This window comes from Apteryx rowi, unplaced genomic scaffold (assembly GCF_003343035.1).
Source record: "Apteryx rowi isolate R43461 unplaced genomic scaffold, aptRow1 scaffold_940, whole genome shotgun sequence".
Taxonomy (NCBI): Eukaryota; Metazoa; Chordata; class Aves; order Apterygiformes; family Apterygidae; genus Apteryx; species Apteryx rowi.
The window spans coordinates 30,068-49,187 of NW_020451250.1; the positions used below are offsets into that span (position 1 = coordinate 30,068).

The 19,120-nt window shown below is 47.0% G+C and overlaps 3 protein-coding genes and 2 long non-coding RNA genes across 27 annotated transcripts in view; 2 read left to right on the forward strand and 3 right to left on the reverse strand.

Annotated features, from left to right (window-relative positions):
- LOC112978522 (zinc finger protein 585A-like) overlaps positions 1–19,120 on the reverse strand; it is a 159,105-nt gene that overhangs the window by 2,159 nt on the left and 137,826 nt on the right. The window lies entirely within an intron of this gene.
- LOC112978530 (E3 ubiquitin-protein ligase TRIM41-like) lies at positions 119–7,846 on the reverse strand. Its single transcript, XM_026092158.1, has 8 exons — positions 7,770–7,846; positions 6,850–7,277; positions 6,680–6,702; positions 6,131–6,246; positions 5,883–5,942; positions 5,323–5,504; positions 1,884–2,539; positions 119–211 (listed from the first exon to the last, which is right to left on the reverse strand). The coding sequence occupies exons 2-8, from the start codon at positions 7,078–7,080 to the stop codon at positions 202–204; spliced, it is 1,278 nt and encodes a 425-aa protein (XP_025947943.1). The 5' UTR covers positions 7,081–7,277; positions 7,770–7,846; the 3' UTR covers positions 119–201.
- Positions 1,865–10,841, forward strand: LOC112978536. Its single transcript, XR_003257916.1, has 5 exons — positions 1,865–1,945; positions 6,201–6,342; positions 7,251–7,479; positions 7,639–8,130; positions 10,764–10,841. It is a non-coding gene; the product is annotated as an uncharacterized LOC112978536 (long non-coding RNA).
- Positions 10,876–19,120, reverse strand: part of LOC112978527 (tripartite motif-containing protein 15-like) — an 18,319-nt gene continuing 10,074 nt past the window's right edge. For 4 of the 23 annotated variants that reach the window (XM_026092146.1, XM_026092136.1, XM_026092133.1 and 1 more), the window contains 23 exons: positions 18,684–18,704; positions 18,367–18,387; positions 18,040–18,060; positions 17,918–17,938; positions 17,633–17,653; positions 17,267–17,287; positions 17,120–17,140; positions 16,792–16,815; positions 16,206–16,226; positions 15,903–15,923; positions 15,762–15,788; positions 15,459–15,479; positions 15,102–15,122; positions 14,803–14,823; positions 14,369–14,389; positions 14,032–14,052; positions 13,745–13,765; positions 13,604–13,624; positions 12,879–12,899; positions 12,586–12,606; positions 11,831–11,851; positions 11,723–11,743; positions 10,876–11,403 (listed from right to left, as the gene is read on the reverse strand). In XM_026092146.1, coding sequence (XP_025947931.1) covers positions 10,892–11,403; positions 11,723–11,743; positions 11,831–11,851; positions 12,586–12,606; positions 12,879–12,899; positions 13,604–13,624; positions 13,745–13,765; positions 14,032–14,052; positions 14,369–14,389; positions 14,803–14,823; positions 15,102–15,122; positions 15,459–15,479; positions 15,762–15,788; positions 15,903–15,923; positions 16,206–16,226; positions 16,792–16,815; positions 17,120–17,140; positions 17,267–17,287; positions 17,633–17,653; positions 17,918–17,938; positions 18,040–18,060; positions 18,367–18,387; positions 18,684–18,704 — 983 coding nt within the window. In that variant the 3' untranslated portion in view covers positions 10,876–10,891. The remainder of the gene's footprint in view (positions 11,404–11,722; positions 11,744–11,830; positions 11,852–12,585; positions 12,607–12,878; positions 12,900–13,603; positions 13,625–13,744; positions 13,766–14,031; positions 14,053–14,368; positions 14,390–14,802; positions 14,824–15,101; positions 15,123–15,458; positions 15,480–15,761; positions 15,789–15,902; positions 15,924–16,205; positions 16,227–16,791; positions 16,816–17,119; positions 17,141–17,266; positions 17,288–17,632; positions 17,654–17,917; positions 17,939–18,039; positions 18,061–18,366; positions 18,388–18,683; positions 18,705–19,120) is intronic. The other 19 variants (XM_026092137.1, XM_026092135.1, XM_026092134.1 and 16 more) reach the window with 19 other exon arrangements.
- Positions 11,000–12,488, forward strand: LOC112978535. The gene is made up of 3 exons (XR_003257915.1): positions 11,000–11,090; positions 11,177–11,323; positions 11,955–12,488. It is a non-coding gene; the product is annotated as an uncharacterized LOC112978535 (long non-coding RNA).

Here is a 19,120-nt window from a genome sequence, read left to right on the forward strand (position 1 = left end):
CACCGGGATATGCCACCCCCAGGTACAATCCTTGCATGCGAGGGGTGAAACTAAAGAATCCCCTGGTGGTGCCTCTCCCATGCTGTGAGTACTCACCTTTGCAGAAGTTCCCGGGGATGCCCATCTCTGCTCTCCCTGCAGGACCAGGGGCTGCCAACTCTCCCCCTTCTTCCATCCAGGCAGCCAAGGCTGATTTGGGTGCTAGAAAACGCTGTTGGGGCAGACAAACACACCCACCATCAGCACTCTGTGGCCCAGGGCACTTGGGCCAAACTGCAGGCAGCAAATCATGCTCACTCTTCCCTGGGGATTTTTTTTCTATGATCCTCTTGGCTCTGATGGGGCTTCCCCCCCCCCCCCCCCCCAAACATTGCAGCCTCCAGAGTGACTCTTTTCTCCTCCCCTGGGTTGTCTGGATGGGGAGGTGGTGCCTGCCTGGGGACTGCAGTTGGCCTGCTCTGCCCAGTGTGACCGTGGGGTCCTGGTGCTACCTGTGGCCCTGCCGGGCCAGGCTGGGCTGTTAAGCGATGCTCAGCCCGGCTCAGCTCAGCCCCTGCACCAGGCACAGTGACTCTGTGCTGTTCCCGCCTCTTCCTGCGTGCCGGACGCCTGGGTCCCAGCCCCCGGACGCGTGGGTCCCAGCCCATCCCTGGCACAGAAAAGGCTGCTTGCAGGCAGGGAGAGCCTGCCTGCCCCTGTTGCAGCCCGGGCCGCTGTGCGGAGGCACAGGAAGGAGCTGGGGGGAGYGGAGGGGGGCTGGTTCCGGCTGTGCAGGGCGAGTTTCTGGAAATGCCTGTATCCCTCTCCTTTCTGCCCTGGTAGCCTCCGCTCCAGGCTGCAGAGGTTAGACAATCAGGAGAGACCCTGAGGCCAACATCTCTCCCTTGGAGCATGGGATGCAGCTGTATACGTCCTGCTTGCGGAGCCTCTTTGTGGGTGACTTCAGGTGCCTGAGCAAAGGGACCCAGAAAGGGATGGTAAGGGGTGGCCCTGGGCAGGTAGCACAGCTGCCTCTACTTGGGCTGAGGCACAGCAGGCATGGGGAGCTGGGCTTTTCCCTGGATGTGGAGTTGCAGCCCAGGGATGTCCTTTGGCCCCTCTGTGGCTCTGGAGCAGCAGGAATTGAATTCAATTGCAGCAACAGGAAGGGTTTCCAGTGCCCAAGGTGAATATTCTCTCTCCAGGGTGGTGGGGCTAGGGCCGCACCTTCAGACTTTGATCCCAAACTCTGATCCCAGATGTCACCAAACCTCCCTGCTGTTGGGTACTTTTGCATTTCAAGACAGGAAAGGTGCACGGAGAGTGCTTTTTTTTTTTCCCTGGGGCATGAAACCAGAAGGCCTTCCAAGCTAAAAAGAAAGGCCTTGGATCGGTGCCTGGGGATGTTTCCCAAGTAGAAGAAGCTGCAACACTGGAGACACCAATTCCATTAAATGCAACTGCTTTGCTTGTGGTGAATGAAGATGTGAGGACATAAAGTCTCACTGGAAAGACTGCACCCTTCCTCTGAAGGGTTGAGGAGGTAAGGGCCGTTTCTCTGTCTGAAATTTTATTTCCAGTCCCTCATGGACCCCTTTTCCCTGATAGTATCTTAAAGGGATTGACTAATCCAGGGGGATCAGGGGGTGGGGCAAGCTGTGAGGGGATGTGCCCTGCGTTCTGCACAGTGCATGGCCAGCAGACGCAGCCTACTGAGACACTGCTGTGGTGCAGAGACATGGCTGCTCTGCAGGTGGGTGCTTAGGGTGGGCCAGCTGCATGGGGCTCTTCTCTGGGAGATGCAGGTGCAGGGGAGCAACACGTTTCTGCATTGCATGGTCCCAAGAAGAAGGCAGGAAGAAGAGAAAACAAAGGAGCCTGGCAAACCATGGCTGCAGCAGTACCTGAAGAGAAAATCCAGGAGGAGGCCAAATGCCCCATCTGCCTGGAGTATTTCACAGATCCTGTGAGTGCGGAGTGTGGGCACAACTTCTGTTGTGTCTGCATCATCCAGTTTTGTGACACAGGGGAGGGGGAATATGGGCGTGTGGAGTGTCCTCTGTGCAGAGCCAACATCCGGGAAGAGACCCTCCGGCCAAACTGGGACCTGGCACGGGTGACAGAATGTGTTAAAACCCTGAATATAAAACAAAGAGAAGAGAATCTGTGCCCAAAACACAATAAAAGCTTGGATCTGTTCTGTGAGGAGGACAGGAAAGCCCTGTGTGTGGTTTGTGAGCAATCCCTGGATCATGCAGGTCACAAGGTGCTGCTCTTGGAGGAGGCTGCTGAGAAATACCAGGTAGGAACCACTGGGCCTCTGGATTCTCCTGGTCACCTCCTCCCCTCTGCTCCCTGGGGAAGGGTCTTGTTCCTTGGTCTCTCTCCTGACCTTTAGATGTGTGGGTCTGTAGAAGAAATCTTGCCAAGATGAACTTGAACTTGTGGAGCCCAACAGGCCCACAGAAGTGTGCACCAGGCAGGGGACAGCACTGCTGGGTGGTGGAGGTGGAGGAGGGTCATGGGTCTTCAAGCTGTGCCATGGGAGTGGCCAGAGAGTCTGTGAGGAGGAAGGGGTGGATCAAGTTGAGCCCTGTGGAAGGTATCTGGGCTGTGGTGTGTGGCGGGGGGAAATTCTTGGCTCTCAACTCCCCTTGCACCTTAGTGACTTTTTCCGAGGTCCCCAGGAGGATCCTGGTCTGTCTGGATTATGCAGGGGGGCAAGTGATGTTTGTCAGTGCTGACATTGGAGCTGAGATCTTCACCTTCCAATCAGCCTTGTTCAAGGGGGAGAGGATTTGCCCCTGGTTCATGGTGGAAAATGGCAGTGCCCAGCTGCATCTGCGTCCCTGAGACAGTAGGACATGTCTCCAATAGAGACCTCTGTGCTGATCCCTTGTACTCCCACCCCATACAGCTGCCTGAGCCCACCCCTGTGACACTGTCCCCTCAGGAGGCAGCAGCCCCAGGCCAAGCCCTGTGGGCAGGCACCAAGCTCTGAGGCTGGATGTGTCCCCCTGGGGCCCAGTCTCTGCAGGTGCTGGCCTATAGCTAGCAGCCTGGCACCCAACTGAGTGTTTTGGCCAGAGGAGAAATTGGGAAAGGATGGCTTTTGCTCAGCAGATTCACCAGGGAATGCCCTGAGGAAGAACTTTTCTAGGACCTCAAAAGATGACTGCATTCATCATTGGGAGCCAGGGTGACCTCCACAACATCTCCCTCTTCCTCTGAGTGGGTTCTTGTCTTTTGCAGCTTTATTCCCCAGTGAATTTGAGGTTAAACTATATTTGTTGACATAATGTAGCGTTTGAAACAGAACAGTTGTGGATGAGCTTCTTTGTTTCCAAATAAACAGCGTGGCTGTCCCTGTAGCCGTTGTGTTTCTCTTAAGTGATGAGGAGCCCTAGTCTTTCACCTTTTGCCCCAAACTTCCTGAGGTTTGCATGAGAGTACAAAGCCAGTTCTCTTGTGACTCCCAGCCACCATGCTCCAGAGTGTCCAAATGCACTGGAAATGAGTTGATTTCCTTAACTCTTGATCCAGGGCTTTGCCTTCAAGGCACAGGCTGCGGCAAAAGTGTCAGCCCCTGCTGGAGCCCTGACCCTGCAGGGAACATCCTGCGCCTCCTAGCACCCAGACCAGCCCCATGCAGGGCCTCTGCCCCCCAGCAGGTGCTCAAAGGGATGGGGTGGTGGGGGGCTGCTGGTGGTGAGCTGCTGTGTCTTGCACAGCACATCWTCCATGAGGAAGAGGCTATGGCTGGATTGGGCTTGCGGTGGTGCTTGRCAAGGGCACCAGGATGTGGCTGGATGGCTCTGCATTGGACACCAAGTGGTGAGTACAGTCTGTGTGTGCCCCTTCCTGCAGGTTTGTCCCTGCAGCCTCCAAAGTCACCGGATTCCCCAAAGCATAGAGCAGTCTAGCTCCTGCTCCTGCAGGGCCAGAGCAAAGCTTGCAGGAGAATCAGGGGCTTAAGGTGCTGGGAGCTTTTTTGCCCCCACAACCCCAAGGGCAGGAGCCTTGTCTCCCTTCCTGCGAGGCCCTAGTCTTGCGTTCTGCCACCAAGGGTGGTTGTGCCCTGCTGCAAAGCTCCCAGTTTTGGTCTGAGGGGTGTGATGCTGAGCTCAGATGGATTTGTGAGCAAGAGGCTCTTGTGCTGTAGCACCCTGGGGAGGAGGAGGATCTGCGCAATCTGTCTGCAGCACTGCACACCAGCCCAAGTCTCACCCTGGTGGGGCTTGGCTTGGGGTAGAGACCTGAACTCTGCAGGTGCTGTCCATTCCACCCCTCCTCTTCCTCTACTCTACAGCTTATGCCTGCTGCAAGCAAAGAGTTGCCAGCTGGGCATGTGCATCCCTGTGCATTTGAACCCCTGGCTCCCTGTGCAATTTTGCAGTGACTGCAACACTTTCCTGCCAGGCAGGTGGGAACAGGGAAAAGCCGCACTGCATCCCACCAAGGGTAGCCTGGCCCAACTGGAAGGGGACAGCAGCTTTCCTCCAGCTGGCTCATGGGGAAGGATGCTGCCCCCACTGTGTGCTTGGAGAGGGCACCCAGAGCAATCCTGGGACTTGGACCCTTTCTGCAGCCCCAGGAGCTGCTGGACAGCATGAAATGAAGAAAGGGAACTTAGTGTTTTTTGACAGARTTTCTTATAAGAGATTATTTTATACATATAATGTTATTAAAAAAAAAATGGAGCACACCAAGTGAACAAGACCTTATAAAGCAGGGTGTACTCAAGAGCATCTGCTGCTCCCAGCAAGAGGGATCGGTGACACAGGTGAGCTAAAGCAAAGGGGCTTTTGTGCCCAAAGTTGTAGCAGGGACAGGCTGCAAGGGGGCACATGAAGCAAGAGGGATGCTCCATTCCCACTGCACAGACCCCAACTATCCAGCAGACTAGCAAATGGGGCCTGGAGGAGCCACTGCTGATGCAGAGGATCAGATTGGGGGCTCCAGCCATGCTGAGCAGCAAGGCTAATCTCCTTGCTGAAGGTCTGGCAATGTTCAGGGGCACAGCYGGAGGTGGGACCCTCTCCCCACCCAGAAGAAAGGGAAAATACTCTCCCCACCAAATAAGGCCTTTTGGAAAGTAAAGACTGGGGACTTTTGACCAGAGAAGTAAAATGCCACTTGTCCCTCTCCATAGTCCAGAGACACCTGGATCCTCCCAGGTTTCCCATGGGCAGGAAATGTGGTTGCAGGAGAAGTGAAGGCCTGGTACTGATTCCTGCAGAGCCCCATTGCCCAGATGCCCTCCTCAGGCAGAAAATCAACCCAGCCYTTCCTCCTCACAGACTCCCTGGCCACCCCAACAGCCCAGGTCCCCCTGTCCCCCACCTCCACCTCCCAGCAGTGTCTCCCTGAGGCAAATCCCTGGCAGCCCAGTATGCAGCAAGGCGTGTCAAAGCGCTGGGGCTTGGTGGGCAGATCCTGCTGTGTGGCTGTCCATCTCACCCCCCTCTGGTCCCTAGACAGGATGAGCCATGTGTTGGCAGTGTCAGGATTCAGAGTCACAAATGCTGCCAGGGACAGAGGAAGGGAAAGACAGGAGTGTTAGAGGAAGGCATCACTTCTTCAGAGCCYTGTCTTTGCTGGGACAAGCCCCAACACCAGGAATCTGCCTCTGTCTTGGGCACACGAGTATGAACAGAGACTTCTCAGCAGCTTCCTATTCAGGAAAGCTTTGCTAATTCACATACTGGAGGACTGGACACAGCTCAGCTGTATTTTGGGGATGTCAAACTCCAGTGTGAGCTTAACTGTGATTTCTTGGCCACTTTAAGCACCTTTTCTGTTGAGAATGACTTAACCAGAGCCCTCCCTCATGGCTATGGCTCCAGGCAGAAGGAGACCAGCCTCTCCAGAAGCAGAAGGATGCTATCTGCAAAGAGACTCACCTTTTCTGCCTACTCCTGGAGGTGGTCCTTGCTCTTTCTCCAGTTCAGATGGCAAAATGTCTGGGGGATGAAGAACACAAGAGCTAGGATGTTGTGCTCTCTGGCTGGTAATTCTGCTTTCTCCTGCCCCAGGTGCACTCATGTATCAGTGCTTTTCTGTACCTTATAGCAGGGAAGGGGCAGACAGAGCAGGCTTCTCTTGAGCAGAGAAAATCACCTCTGATTATATCAGTCATGCTCTACAGTACCTTGGAATTTCCTCAGCATCTCTCTGAGAACAATGTTTTGTTGAGAAATAACATGGACTCTCTGTTCCAGGTCTAGGAAGGYGTCTGTCGGCCTCCAGGCACTGCCCTTCTCCCACCTAGATGCAAACCATTTTCCTTAGTCCTGGGATGCACTGCAATTGCATACCTGTAGCTTGAGATGATGGACTTTCCCTCCTCTCTCTGCTTCCCAGGTAACTCAGGGATGGTGAAGGAGCCAGCTTCCTCCAAAAGGTCCCCAGCCTTGGAGCTGCCAACCAGCTCTTGGGTCCTCAGGGCCAGAGATCCTGATGTTTTTGTGGCTAAGAGAGACCTCTTGTTCTAAGGGTACTTTCTCCCATGGCATTTCCAYGCTGGGGTTTAGGGGCATCTTCTTTGTCCCCACAACTCTCCATTCCTCACTTCAAATCCTGCCTCAACTGCCAAAATTTTCATSTCTGTTCCAGAAACCTCAGCCACAGCTGGGATGTTGCCCATGAGCCCTTCCCCTGGTTTAGCATGCTGAAATGTGTGTGAAAAAAGGGCACATACCTGTTCACAGTGCTTTTGGCATTCTAGAATAGAAAGAGAGAGAAAAAGCTTCAGTCTCTTATTCCAAAATTAGGGAATGACTCCAGTTCAGGCGGTGCTGTGTTTGCATTCCCCATGATTTCTGCTGGAGTTTCTCCCTTCCTGCCCAGATGCCCAGCAAAGTGTCCAACCTGCATGAATTCTCTCATGGGTTGCTCAAGCCTCCTCTCCATCTCACAGATCAGGATGTTGAGGAGAGAGAGCTTCCCTGCCATCTTGGTCTCCTCTTCCTCCTGCCTCCTCATGATCTCTTTGTCCAACTCTCCCAGCTCGGCTAGGAGGAGAAGCTCTTGCTCCTTCAGAAACCGGCGCAACTGCCGAAATTCAGACACGATCTTCTGCCTCTCGGCCTCTGTCTGCATCTGTAGGATACAAAGACAGCACCATGGAGAGAAGCTGCACAGTACTGGTCCAACAGTACAACACCTCTGTTTTTTGCTGGATGATGGCAATAGCTACTTACCAAATAATCCTGGYATTGCCTCTCTCCCCTCATTTTCAATTCTAACATCTCTTCCCTTTGTTTTTTGAGATTCTCCAAGTCTCTGTGAATTTGCTCCTGGAGGAAGAAAAGTGATTTGGCAAGATATGCGGGGAGAGCAGAGAAGAGAAGAAATGTGATGCTTGAAAAAGGAAAACACGTATTTGCTTTTGCTGAGGAATAATTCACYGCACAGACATGAGGATTCATGAGAAGTCATAGGACAACAGTGGAGACCTCACTGCTTCTTCAGGAACRCAATTTCATTCTCCAATAACAGGTATTTTCCAATTTATTTTTAACTGATTTTTGGGTGAAGGGTTTGGTCTAAAAATTAATATTTTAACATTTTTAGCTAAAATAAGAGTTGCACAGGTTTTTTTCTAGTCCCCCCCCCCCAAACTTTTTTTCCCCTATTTATTCATTTTCATGAAAAAAGAACTATAGAGAACTATAAAGGAAGCTGACTTGAAGCCTGTGAGAAGCTCYAAGGAACTGCAGCACCACTTAAGGTGGTCAGGAAACATGACTTTCAGAGAGGAACAACCCAAGCTTAGTCATGGACCTGACCATGTCCTCCTGGGCAGACTCCTCTGCGTAGGCTGTAGTGAGAACTCCATGAGCCTTTCGCCCACCAYGGCTTGAGGAAGCTTCTTTTACATCACCCTTGGAGGTGAATGTCCTATTGCGCCACAAGCAGAGATGCTCCTTCTCCTCTCTGCCTCCTCCTAGACCCAATAGCTTCAGCTTTTCCACTAAATTTGATAGGTGGAGTTTYGCCTGGAAATTCCCTTTCCTGAGCCGGCTTCTGTGGGTGGCTCCCTCTGCATCTCCAAGCCTTCCTTGCTCCTGCTGGGATCTGGCTGTGCAGCCTCCACAGCTGTTGGATTCACAGTACAGGTTCCCAGGATCCAGCAGCTGCTGCGGGATGGTATGACGTGTGGCTTCCTCTTCCCTTGAGCTAGATGAACTGGAGGCCATGGCCACTGTCTCTCTAGACTGCTGCTAGTTGCTCTTGTTTCTCTGCCCCTTGCTGCCTGCAGTGGAGTAAAAATATAAAAGATCTCACTGTGGGTAGAAGAAGGAGGAGAGGGGAGGAAAGTTATAACCTATTTTGGAAGTTAATTTTAKGAGGGGAGGAATCAAGCTTTAGTAAGTTTCTTTTATTGATGCTGGGGTGACTGGCTTGAATTTTGGTGTTTGGGTATTTGGTGTGAGGTTCTTTTCATCTAAATGTAAACGTTCAGTGTGGCTGTTGACATCTCAGATCAGTGTCTTCATTCCCATGATAGCCAAAGGAGAAGGCAACGATAGCTCTGGTCTTCCCAAATCCCACCCCAGCAGCCCTACATTCCCCGGGTTTCATGCTTTCCAGCATAGGTAGCTCCAAAGCATAGGGCCCTTCAGCCAGCAGAAGCTCCAAGGACAGGGTTCATCTTACCTGACTCTAGATCTCTGCAATCCATGAGACTGCAGCCATATGATCCCTCTCGAGAAGCTTGCGTAGCACAGGCAGACCTCCGCCAAGCAGGGTGCAAAACGAGCTCATACAACCCACCTTTAGGCTCCTGGAAGGATATCTCAGCAATGCTGGGGTCCCTTTACTGTAATGTCCCCAAAGAGACGCTTACCTGTTGTGCACTAGCACAAGAAGCTCTGCTGCCCAATGGTCCTTCCCAGTTTTTAAAGCGTGGGGTGATTTAGTCCACTGGGCTCCTCTGCAGCCGCCCCGGCGGGTCACTGTGGCGCTGTGAGAGCCGAGAGGCAGATCACGTGGGGCGCAGAGGGAAATATCAGCCCTATTTAAGGAAACAGAGAGGCATGCTCTGCCTGGTGTCTCCATGCCAGCGGAAGGCTCACAGTTGACCCTTAGTGGATCAGGATCCCTGATGGAGACTTTGGCCAGGTAAAGCTTTGGACTGAAAACGCTTCATTGGTTTTGGTTATAGGAGAAAATTCCTTTGCCTGCCAGGGGAGATTGGGCATTTGTCACTGTGCAGCACAGGGACCAGGTGTTGATTTCCTGCACACAGGAAGGATGTTGTTCTCTACATGGTGTTGGTTGTCTTGACAACCACTTATGTAGCAGATATGTATTTTTTTAATTATTATCCCCCCTGCCCCGTATTTTTCTGTTGCTTTAAAGCATGAAGCAATGGTATTTCRAGCTGCTCTTAGCTACCTGCCCTTTAATCTCAAGAACAAATGTGGGTGGCAAGGATGTATCCTAGCAGGAAAACGGGCATGGGATTTCACAGGAAGTTGGAAAAAAAGAGGGGGAAAAAACAACAAATTTGCTGGAGAGGCTCAAATGGTTTATTGTTAGCTGGTAACTACCAGTCGGCTTTTGCACGGTGGTGCGAAAGACAAGATTTAGTGCTTTACAGATGRCTAAGAAGGAGCAGACATTAACGAGGGACTGAGTGGTAGCTGTTAAAGTGCAGTGAGACGCAGCAAAAGGTGAAGCCCATAGTTTCCTCCCCCCACTCTAGGTGATGTCTTCTAATTGCCCATCTCCCAGCATGGCTGGCCCYATGTTGACCTCGAGCACTGGTTTGACCACACCATGAATCTAGTTTTCGGGCTCCCAGTACCTCATTGGAAATGTTGTGGCAACGTAATGCAGAGCTGTGTTCTGGCTTAAGCTGCTTCAAGACTTAACTTTGTACTGTCTGGCACCCCAGTTTTCCCCTGTGAGCATCATGCCAGCTTGGTGCCAAATCCAGGCTCATCTCTTCTCCCAAAGGCAATCCCAAGGCACAGGCCTCTGCACAGGCCAAATCTCAGTCAAATTAGTCCTGCCAGAGGACCTGGCTATGTCCAGCTCTGATATAAATAGTACGGGACCAATAGCATGACCAGCAGCATGGCATTTAGGGAGCAAACTGCAGCAATGTTGGAGCATGAGGCTAAGAGCCTTGACCAGGCACTTGGAGCTCTGCAGTCACAGTGGGTTTGCCAAATCCTTTCTCTGCCCAAGGGTGAAGGACCTGAATTTATAATGCAAGTTGTGACTTAATCTCATCTGAGCGTAGACTTCGACCCTGACAGCCGATGTAGAGATAAGGGCATGTGGAAATTGTGATTTACCCATCCTGCTTTGATGTCTACAACAGGATGAGCCGCATACCAGAGGTGCTTGTTTTCCTCTGCCCCCTATAAAAGGGGCCGCAATGGTAGAAATCTAGATCTATGCTGTAGCCACCTATATGCAAGYGAGAAGAAAATGCTGTGTGCGTTTTTGTCTGCAATGCAGACAGTGTGGACTGTGACTTATCTTACTGCCTACCTCTCCCCATCAAATGAATGATGAGCCTATGTCTCCCTGGAGGTCATTTGATGTTCCTTTATGCTGGGAGAGGAGCTGTCCATGAATTGCAAATAGGAGACATTGGCCTGAGACTGGACAGACCTTACACCGCTTCATTCAGGATGCAGAGCAATGACATGCAGGAGGGGCTGCCTTTCTTCTGCACAATAACCTTGGAGCTCTTGCCTGGGCAGGGGGAGAACTAGGTTTCAGCCTCTGCTCAACCTGAGTGTGTTTCTACCCTGGTCTCCCAGGGCTGCTCTTAACCACCCTCTTGTTAAAGAGACTGGATGGGGCAAGGTCCCTCCACCAGTCCTCCTGCCCCTGGGGCCACCATCTCACCACCAGAGCTGAGCTCTCTGCCCAAAGAAGAATGCAAGAGTCATCGGACCAGAGAGAGCGAGCCCAGCTCGACCCAGAACCATGGTCGGATTCGCTCCCCAGCAAAGGAGGCTGGTGGAAAAGTGAAGATKGGTACTTTGTTCTCGGCATCAAAAAACGCCACCTCTCCCCACTCGTAGTCGAGAGAGACCCGGATCCTTTTGGGGACCCGCGGCAGGTTAAGGAGAGTTGGAGGCGAGGTGAGGGCCCGGTTCTTAAAGCCCCATTGCTGCACGGCCCAGATCCCTTCCTCGGGATTAAAACTGACGGCTCCCTTCCTCTGCAGAGACTCTCTGCTGACCCCGACGGCGCAGTACGGCCCCTCGGCTACATCCACCTCCCAGTAGTGTCTGCCGGAGGTGAACRCCTCGCAGCCCAGCACGCAGGGGTCAGCGTCGAAGCGTTCGGGACCGTCGGGCGGCTTCTGCAGCAGGTATTCCCATCTCACGCTCTTCTGATCCGTGGACAGGATGAGGCGGGGGTGGGCCGTCTCTGGGTCCAGGGTCACATTTGCTGGTGCAGAGGATGAGGAGGGAGAGAAAAAAATGAATCTAGTTAAACTGCCCTTCCCCAGGGGTCTGATATCTTCTTGGAAACCTAATGGAGGAGGCTGGGATGGGGTTGGTCTCTGTCCTTCTTAATGGAGCAGGACCAAAGTGCAGAAGGGAAGGGGGTTCCTGGGACCGTGCCAMCATCAGCCTCCTTGCGTGGTGGTTCCTCCCAGGGCAAAGCCTCTCAGGAGGATCCCTGCCCCTCTTCCGAGCTCCTGCTCTCGCGCAGCAAGCTCCTGGAGAGGTTCCCCGTTCGGCATTCAGAGTGCCAAATTACTTACCCAGTTTTCCATCATCTTTCCCTAAAAAATGCACAATAAAAAYATTACCGATGATGTGAATTTAAAGCTGGAACTAAAAGTAGTAGCTGTAGAGAAAGAGGCACTTACTATGTTCTTCAAGGCATTTTCCTTAAAAAAAAAAGAAATTAAAAAAAGCTTTTTAATAGTTTTTCTATTCTGAGGCGGTCTCCAGGTGATGCTAACTTTTTATTTCCTTCCTCCCCCCAAACAGTGTTTCTTTTCCTAACACGAGATGAAACCATCGCAAAGTAAGAGCTCCCTGAGACTTGTGTCTGCACCACAACTTGTTGCTGAAGTTAAACCTAGGAAAAGCTACAGGTGCTTTAAACAAAGCTGCAGCCAGGAGAAGCTAGAACAGGTCAGACCAGCAGTTTCTGCTATGGCTGGAGGGTGCTGCTTGGAGAGCTGGCTTGGGGAGGAAGGTGTGTGGGTGTTCTGGAAATTCATGACCATTTATATTCTCCTTGGGTGTTAAAAGACGATCTTTGGCAACACATATCTAAGTTTTATGGAAGTTGCACAGTTTGAAAGACAGACGCCTGATGGACTTTACATTCTTAACAGAGGAATGAAAAGGTTTGATTTTTTCCTTTCCTGTGGTGGGTTGCAAGTCACCCTGTTTTGTTGGTTATCGGGAGGACTATTCATTCTGAACTCTCATCTCGATGTAGAAAAAGACCTTCTATTGCTTTTCTGCTTTTCAAATCAGTTTGTAAACTGAAACTAATATGTTTTAAGTGTCTTTTCATTTCATATTTTTCTCAAAGTCTGAGTCCAGCTGTTCCAAAGCCCACAATTCACAAATGCTTTACTTTCCAGAAGGTAAGGAAAACGGCACTTACTCATTTTTGCTTTGTATTCCTCTGAAAAGAGAAACGGAAATGGTTATTGGATGTTTTTGTGTTATGATTTTTATAAGGCTTTTTTTGGCTGTCAAAGCAAAAACATATTTCTGTGCCTACTGATTACTATTGTTTGCATTATTATAACTCAGAATGAAATTTTCTTTTACATCATTCCCATTAGCCCAGATTTCTGTAAAACTCCCTAAAGTAGCTCAGGAAAAAGCTGGGGTGGGGAGGATGGGACACAGTCCCGTGTATCTTTTTTCATTAAATGAAACGAAGTGACTTACCAAGCTCTGCAGTGAGCTCATCTTAAAAGACAGAAAGAAAAAAGATAATTTCCATTAGGATGTCTTTATTCAAATGATATCAAGTTAAAGGACTTACTGAGGTGCAGATTTCAGCTCCCAAACCATATTTTTAATGTTAAATTTAATTCTGGTTGAATGATTCCTTATTGAATCTTATGAGCACTGAAACAATGTGTGTCCCCAGTCACAGACCCAAAATATATGGGAGGTTCTGAGGAACCGTGAACCTGTGACCATCTCCTTGGTCATTTAGATCTTTAGGGAAACTGGGATTTTGTTCATCCCTTCTCACAAAAGGGTTAGGTCCAGGCTGCTGGATTTTCCCTCATCAACTCTCCTCCTCGAGGCACCAGTATGGAAAATAAAAGCTTTGTTGACAATTCCCAAATACTCATGCCAAGCGCGTGGACCTCATTTTCCATCAGCCCGAATCGTGTACTTCCACAAGAAAGCGCAGATGAGCTCGAGGGACCCRACACACTAAATTTTGCAACTTCAGTTTCGGGTAAATGATCATCCTCTAATTATTGCTCCAGGGGTAAGGAAAACCGAGGTTGTATGTCCAAAATGCCGCACTCCTGCTCCTCTTGCAGGTTTTGCACTCACCCGTGGCACAGACTGTATCAAACCTCCTCTCGCCTACATGCTTTCCCCCCAAAAATTGCAACCCACCTGAACTTCTCAGGAAGAAGTATGTTACTTACCAATTCTTCTGTCACGTTCATCTAAATAAAGGGAAAAAAATAAAATCAAAGTGGCTAATACAAAATCTGCAACTGAATAAAAACAAACTACAGAACCTAAACTATGTATTTGCTTTGCTGGAAGGCAGGAAACATACTTACCAATTGCTGCAGAGAGGTCATCTTAAAAGAGAAAAAAGTGATTTTCATTAACGTCCTCTTACTCAAGCATATATGCTTAACAGGTGTGTTATTTATAATACAATACTCTAGTTTTATTTTAGATATCTTTTTCAGAGTAGTCTTGAAAAATTCCAGTTGAAATCCGTGGAATTCAGTGCATGAAATCATGACTTTAATTTTAAAAGCAATAATAATGATGAAATGACACATTGCCTGCAAATGTGCCTCAGATTTGCTGTCCTCAAAGGGAGGAGATGGACACGTACCAATTCTGGCATCACGTTCCCCTAAAAAAGGAARAAKTGAGAGAGARAAAAAAAAAGAAAAGCAGAGTTATTCCTCTGTACTTCCCCCTTCTTTGTGCGTGTTCATCATCTTGAGATAAATGTGATATTTTTCAGGCTATATAGAGAGTTATGATTGTAGTTCACATTTTGCCCCAGCTTTTATATAGACTAACCCATCCCCTAATATACTTTTTTTAATCTTAAGTCAAAGGTCATGACTTACTCCTAGCAAAACCCAGAGGAAGTATAAAGAAAATATTCTCACAAAACCCTTTGCTTTTGATTTTGTTGAAAGGAGAAAAAGAAAAAGCCTTACTGAGCTCTGCAGTGAGTTCACCTGGAAAGAGGGAAAAGAAACCTGCTTTTAGTGATGAACGCTTTTGCCTCATCATGCACATGCTTAACGGATCGCTGGCGGATTCTGTGTTTCGCTTTGAGGACACGTTCACCGATGTTGAATTGCAATTGCTTTTGGTAGAGCTGAACATCACTGACTTGCCCTAGGCAACACAAGAGCCTCAAACCAACCCCAAAAAGCTCTTTACTACCCAAAATGCAAGCGTTTTGGGCTGTGCAGGGGGAGCAAAGGGAAGCAAAGGGACTCAACATCTGAGGTACAAAGTTTCTAAACAGTTTTCTCATCTCATATTAAAGAGCGAGACCTCTATTTTGGAACAGTATTTGCACCTCTGCATGCTTTTTCACTCCTGTTAAATGCACAAAGCTTGCAAAGAGAAAAACCCCACTTACTGATCTGCGYATTCTGCTCATCTGAAAAAGGAGAGGAAAGAATAAAAAAAAAAAAAAATTGCTAAAGTGTCCCCTGCATTTTATTTATTTATTTATTTTTGGTTTGGTATCATCTACAAATTCTAATTTAAACATCTCTCCTGTGACACTGTACTGGTTACTATGACATGTTATGCTTTAAAAAAAAAAAAAAAATCTTTGCCAATTTTTCTAAATTGGGGTGAAAAGAGAAAACATGAAACTCAAAATAATGCAAAAGACTCAAACTTAGGGAAAGAAAGGAAAGGGAAAGGACTTACCAAGCTCTTCCGTGAGCTCTGCTTAAAGGAAAGAAAGAAATTCTAGCRTTAGGATCTCGCTGCTCGGTGGGAGACGCCCAGGAAAAATCTCCTTTACTTGGAAACAGCATTTGCTGATGTTAAACTGAAACAGCCCTGAGCTGGATGAACCAGCTGTGAACTTGGGGAGGGCTGGAAAGATCAGGAGCTCTCAGCAGAAACGTCGTGAAYTCTCCAACTATTCCCGTGACTAGCTGGGAATGGTGCAGGAATTGGGTATTTAAGGGTGGGAGAGGAGCCTTCACTCATTAACCGTCACCCAAATATGCCAGCAAGGATCCAGGAAAAGAGTAAAACATCCAMGAGAGCAACACTCACCTATTTTTTTATCATGTTCCCCTAAAAACAAGGGAGAAAAGGGGGGGGAAAAAATTGCAATCATTTGAAAGTATCTGCTGGTGTTAAATCACAGAAAGCTCTTTCCTCAACTACCTTTTTATTGCTATTTATCATCTGAAATTCTATTTTCTGTTCACCGTTATCTCCCTCCATCTAAGCCCATGGTTCTTGTTGCATTAAATTCAGTCTCTGGGGCCATAAAGAAAACTGCCAGAAAGCTTCAGAAAATTGTCATTATTTGCTTTTGTCAAAGAACAGAAAGAAAAAAAAAAAATCACATACCAAGTTCTTCACTGACTTCATCTTGAGCTCGAGAAAAAAAAAAACCACAGTTTTCTGTTAGGACCTATTTATTCCATGGCTATTTTCTCTTCCCTACAGGTCGGGCTTTTCCGACTTTGCAGGAAGGAAAGTGATGCTTACCGCTTTCTAGATCACTTTCCTCTGCGAAGGAAAAAAAAGCAAAAAAAAGGAAAGAAAAAACAGGATTCTTATTATCCCTCTCCTTTTATCTGCAGTCCTTTTCCAGATGTTATTTGGTTTCATTATCCTGACTGGAAATGAGTTGGTGATTTACAATGAGTATGTGCTATTTATTTCTTTTTTAAAAAAAGAAAGAATCCAGCCAGCTCAGCCTGCCCTGCAAGCAACGCAAGGCTGGTGCCACAAAACTGGGTCTGCTCCTTTTTGTCGACCAAAAAAAGGAGAAAAAGGAAAAAGATTTACCAGGCTCCTCAGACGATTCATCTGCCAAAGGAGCGAGAAGAATTAATTTGCACCGGGAGTCTTAGATCCACACCTCCACAGAAGGACTTCATGTCCTACCACTAGATCTCATTTTTAAGTGTTGAATAAAATTCATTCCCAAACTGATGCACCGGGAATGTGACCGGTTAAGCAAGAACCCTCCCTTTTCCTGCCCCTTGTACAACTACATTATTTAATGCCAATAGCAAAGGACGAACTCAGAAAGCACAACTTTTTTTTTTTTGTTTTAGTCCCCTAATTACATTAGATTTTAGTCTGGAATATTTATATATTATATATATAAATATATATATATTTTTGTGTGTGTGTGTGCGTGTATATATATATATATATATATATACGCACACGCACACACACACACACACACACACTATATATATATATATATACACACACATACACACACACATATATACATAAATATAAATAAATAAATAAATATATATATACACACTCACACACATGCTTATGCATATAATATTGTACACTTAAACTCCCTTGCAACTACCTAATTTTTTTATATGGGAGGGAAAATAACACTCACCAGCTTCCAGATCTTTTAATTCCTCTAACAAAGATAAAAAAAAAAATAGTGAAATGTGTTTTTTTTTTTTTTCTTTTTGCATAATGTATTTCTGTATCAGGATACAAGATCATTTCTAGTTCATTGCCGGTTTTCCTGTGTGTTATTGCTGTCTGTTATTTTATTTTTAAGAGTCATCTGTGTTAACCCTCTGCCTGTATCCTTCTAAAGTTACATTAAGAAGTATACACAACCAGGCCAATAGAAGCACGAGATTAAACAAAACAAAAMAAAAAAAACCACAAAAAATTCCCAAATCAATTCTGCAAAAGTAACAAAAATGGCTTACCAAGCTCTTCCGTCAGTTTTCCTTAAAAAGGAGAAACAACAGTTGTTCTAATCAGCGTATTTCCAGCGCGAGGGAGCTCGAGGAACTGCTCATGAGCACCGAGCACCCCGAGGGGTCCYGCTCCTCGGAAGATAAGAATACACTTACTGATTGTGGCATCCCGTTTTCCTAAAAATAACACAGAAAAATTAATAATTATAGTTATCTCCAATTTTATATCTTTATGACATATAAGCTCTGCAGAAGAAATAAATTCATCTGGCTTAGCAAAAAAACCACTAGTTTTGCATGCACAGCTACAGATATTTCTTTTTTTTTTCTTTTTTTTTTTTTTTTTTTGGACCAAGGAAGGAGGGAAGAAAGGAAGTTAAAAGTCTTGCGTTACTGCTCAGGAAGTTTAATTATGCTCCTTGTTGGGTGAAACCCCCAAATTCTGGGCACGGGGGCTGCAATGAAGGGAGATGCCGTGAGAGAACGATCCCGCAAATAAAAAACACAAGCAAACGGACTTACGGACGTCTGAATCCCGCTCCTCTGGGGAAAAACAGAAAGGGATAAAATAGTCACTGCATGCTTTGCCTCTTTTCTGCAAGATTTCCCTAAAAACCTCTCTCTCAAAGCCTTGACTTCAGCAATGCTTCATTTTCTAGCTATTTATTACACTTTTGAATGATAAATTGCAACTATCTGCAATTTAGCAGTTTTTCTGTTAAAACATGAAAAAAAAAAAAACCACTTAAGCTGAGCTCATGTATTTGCACATTGACTTTACTGCTGGAGAGAAGGAACCGCACTTACCCAGCAGCTCAGTCAGGCGCCCTTAAAGCAAAGAAAGAAATAGCAGTTTTAGGCAGAGCTCTTTTACGTGCGTGGCCGTATATAACTACCGGACTGGAACGAGCATGGAAAATGTCACTTACTTATCTCCGCTTCATGCTCCCCTAAAAGACAGAATAATTGGAATTAATAATTACGATCCACTGCTTTGGCTGTATATCTCTCTCATCAGCACAGCTCTTCAGGCCCTTAAATGATTTTTGTTCTGCTTAGCACAATCGCTATCTTTTGTTTAAAACTGTATCTCGCCCAGGCTTAAATTAACATTTTTCAAAAGGCAGCTACAAGCTCACCTTGTCCATGAGCTCATAAATAAAAACAGCAAAAGACCCATGACCCCTGGGATAACGTTAAGCACAGAGACGCGGCTCGGGGGTATCAAAGGCTGCACGAAGGTGGACTATACTTACTTATTTTTGCATCGCGTTCCTCTGAAAAAAGGAGAGAAATAAAAATAAATTAGCTTGCGAAGCTCCTCTGCTCTCTTGCAATTTTGCTCTACAAGCGCTGCAGAAGTCAAGCTCTGCAGAGGGTTTAATTTTTATTTTTCTAGCAATAACGTTGCTTCGAAATCATGTTTTTGGGGGATATTTACTCATCTTAGCCTTTGCATACTTATTTCTAGGCCAGATTAAAACAGAAAGCCCCCTTCCTCCCCTTAAATACTGAAGGTATGCAAAGAAAACTGCAAACAATTMATTTTCACCAAAGCGGGAAAAGTCCTTACCAAGTTCTGCTGCATGTTTCCCTTAAAATAGAGAAAACAAACAGGAATTTGATGAAATACCTCAGCTCAATGACATAATAGACCATCATAAGCGTTTCTAGCTTAACCTTCTGTTCTGCATGTATTTTTCTACATTAAATGATAATATCGTTTATATGTTAAGTGATTGAGACATGGAAAAACATGAACAAATATAAGTAGTTTCCTAAAGAAAGGGAGACAGGTGGGGGCAGATAGGTGAGATAAAGGTATCAGATGGAAGAATTTCTGCTTTTCATTTCTATTTACAGATCCTAATTGCATTAGACTGACTACAAATATAAATCCAGAGAAACGATTAGTATTAAAAAGCTCAGTTGTCTCTGTAATGTAAATGTTTCTTTCTTTTCCTCAGTTTGTTAACGGTAGGTAGTTTTGAATCTCTCTTCCCAGGCCCC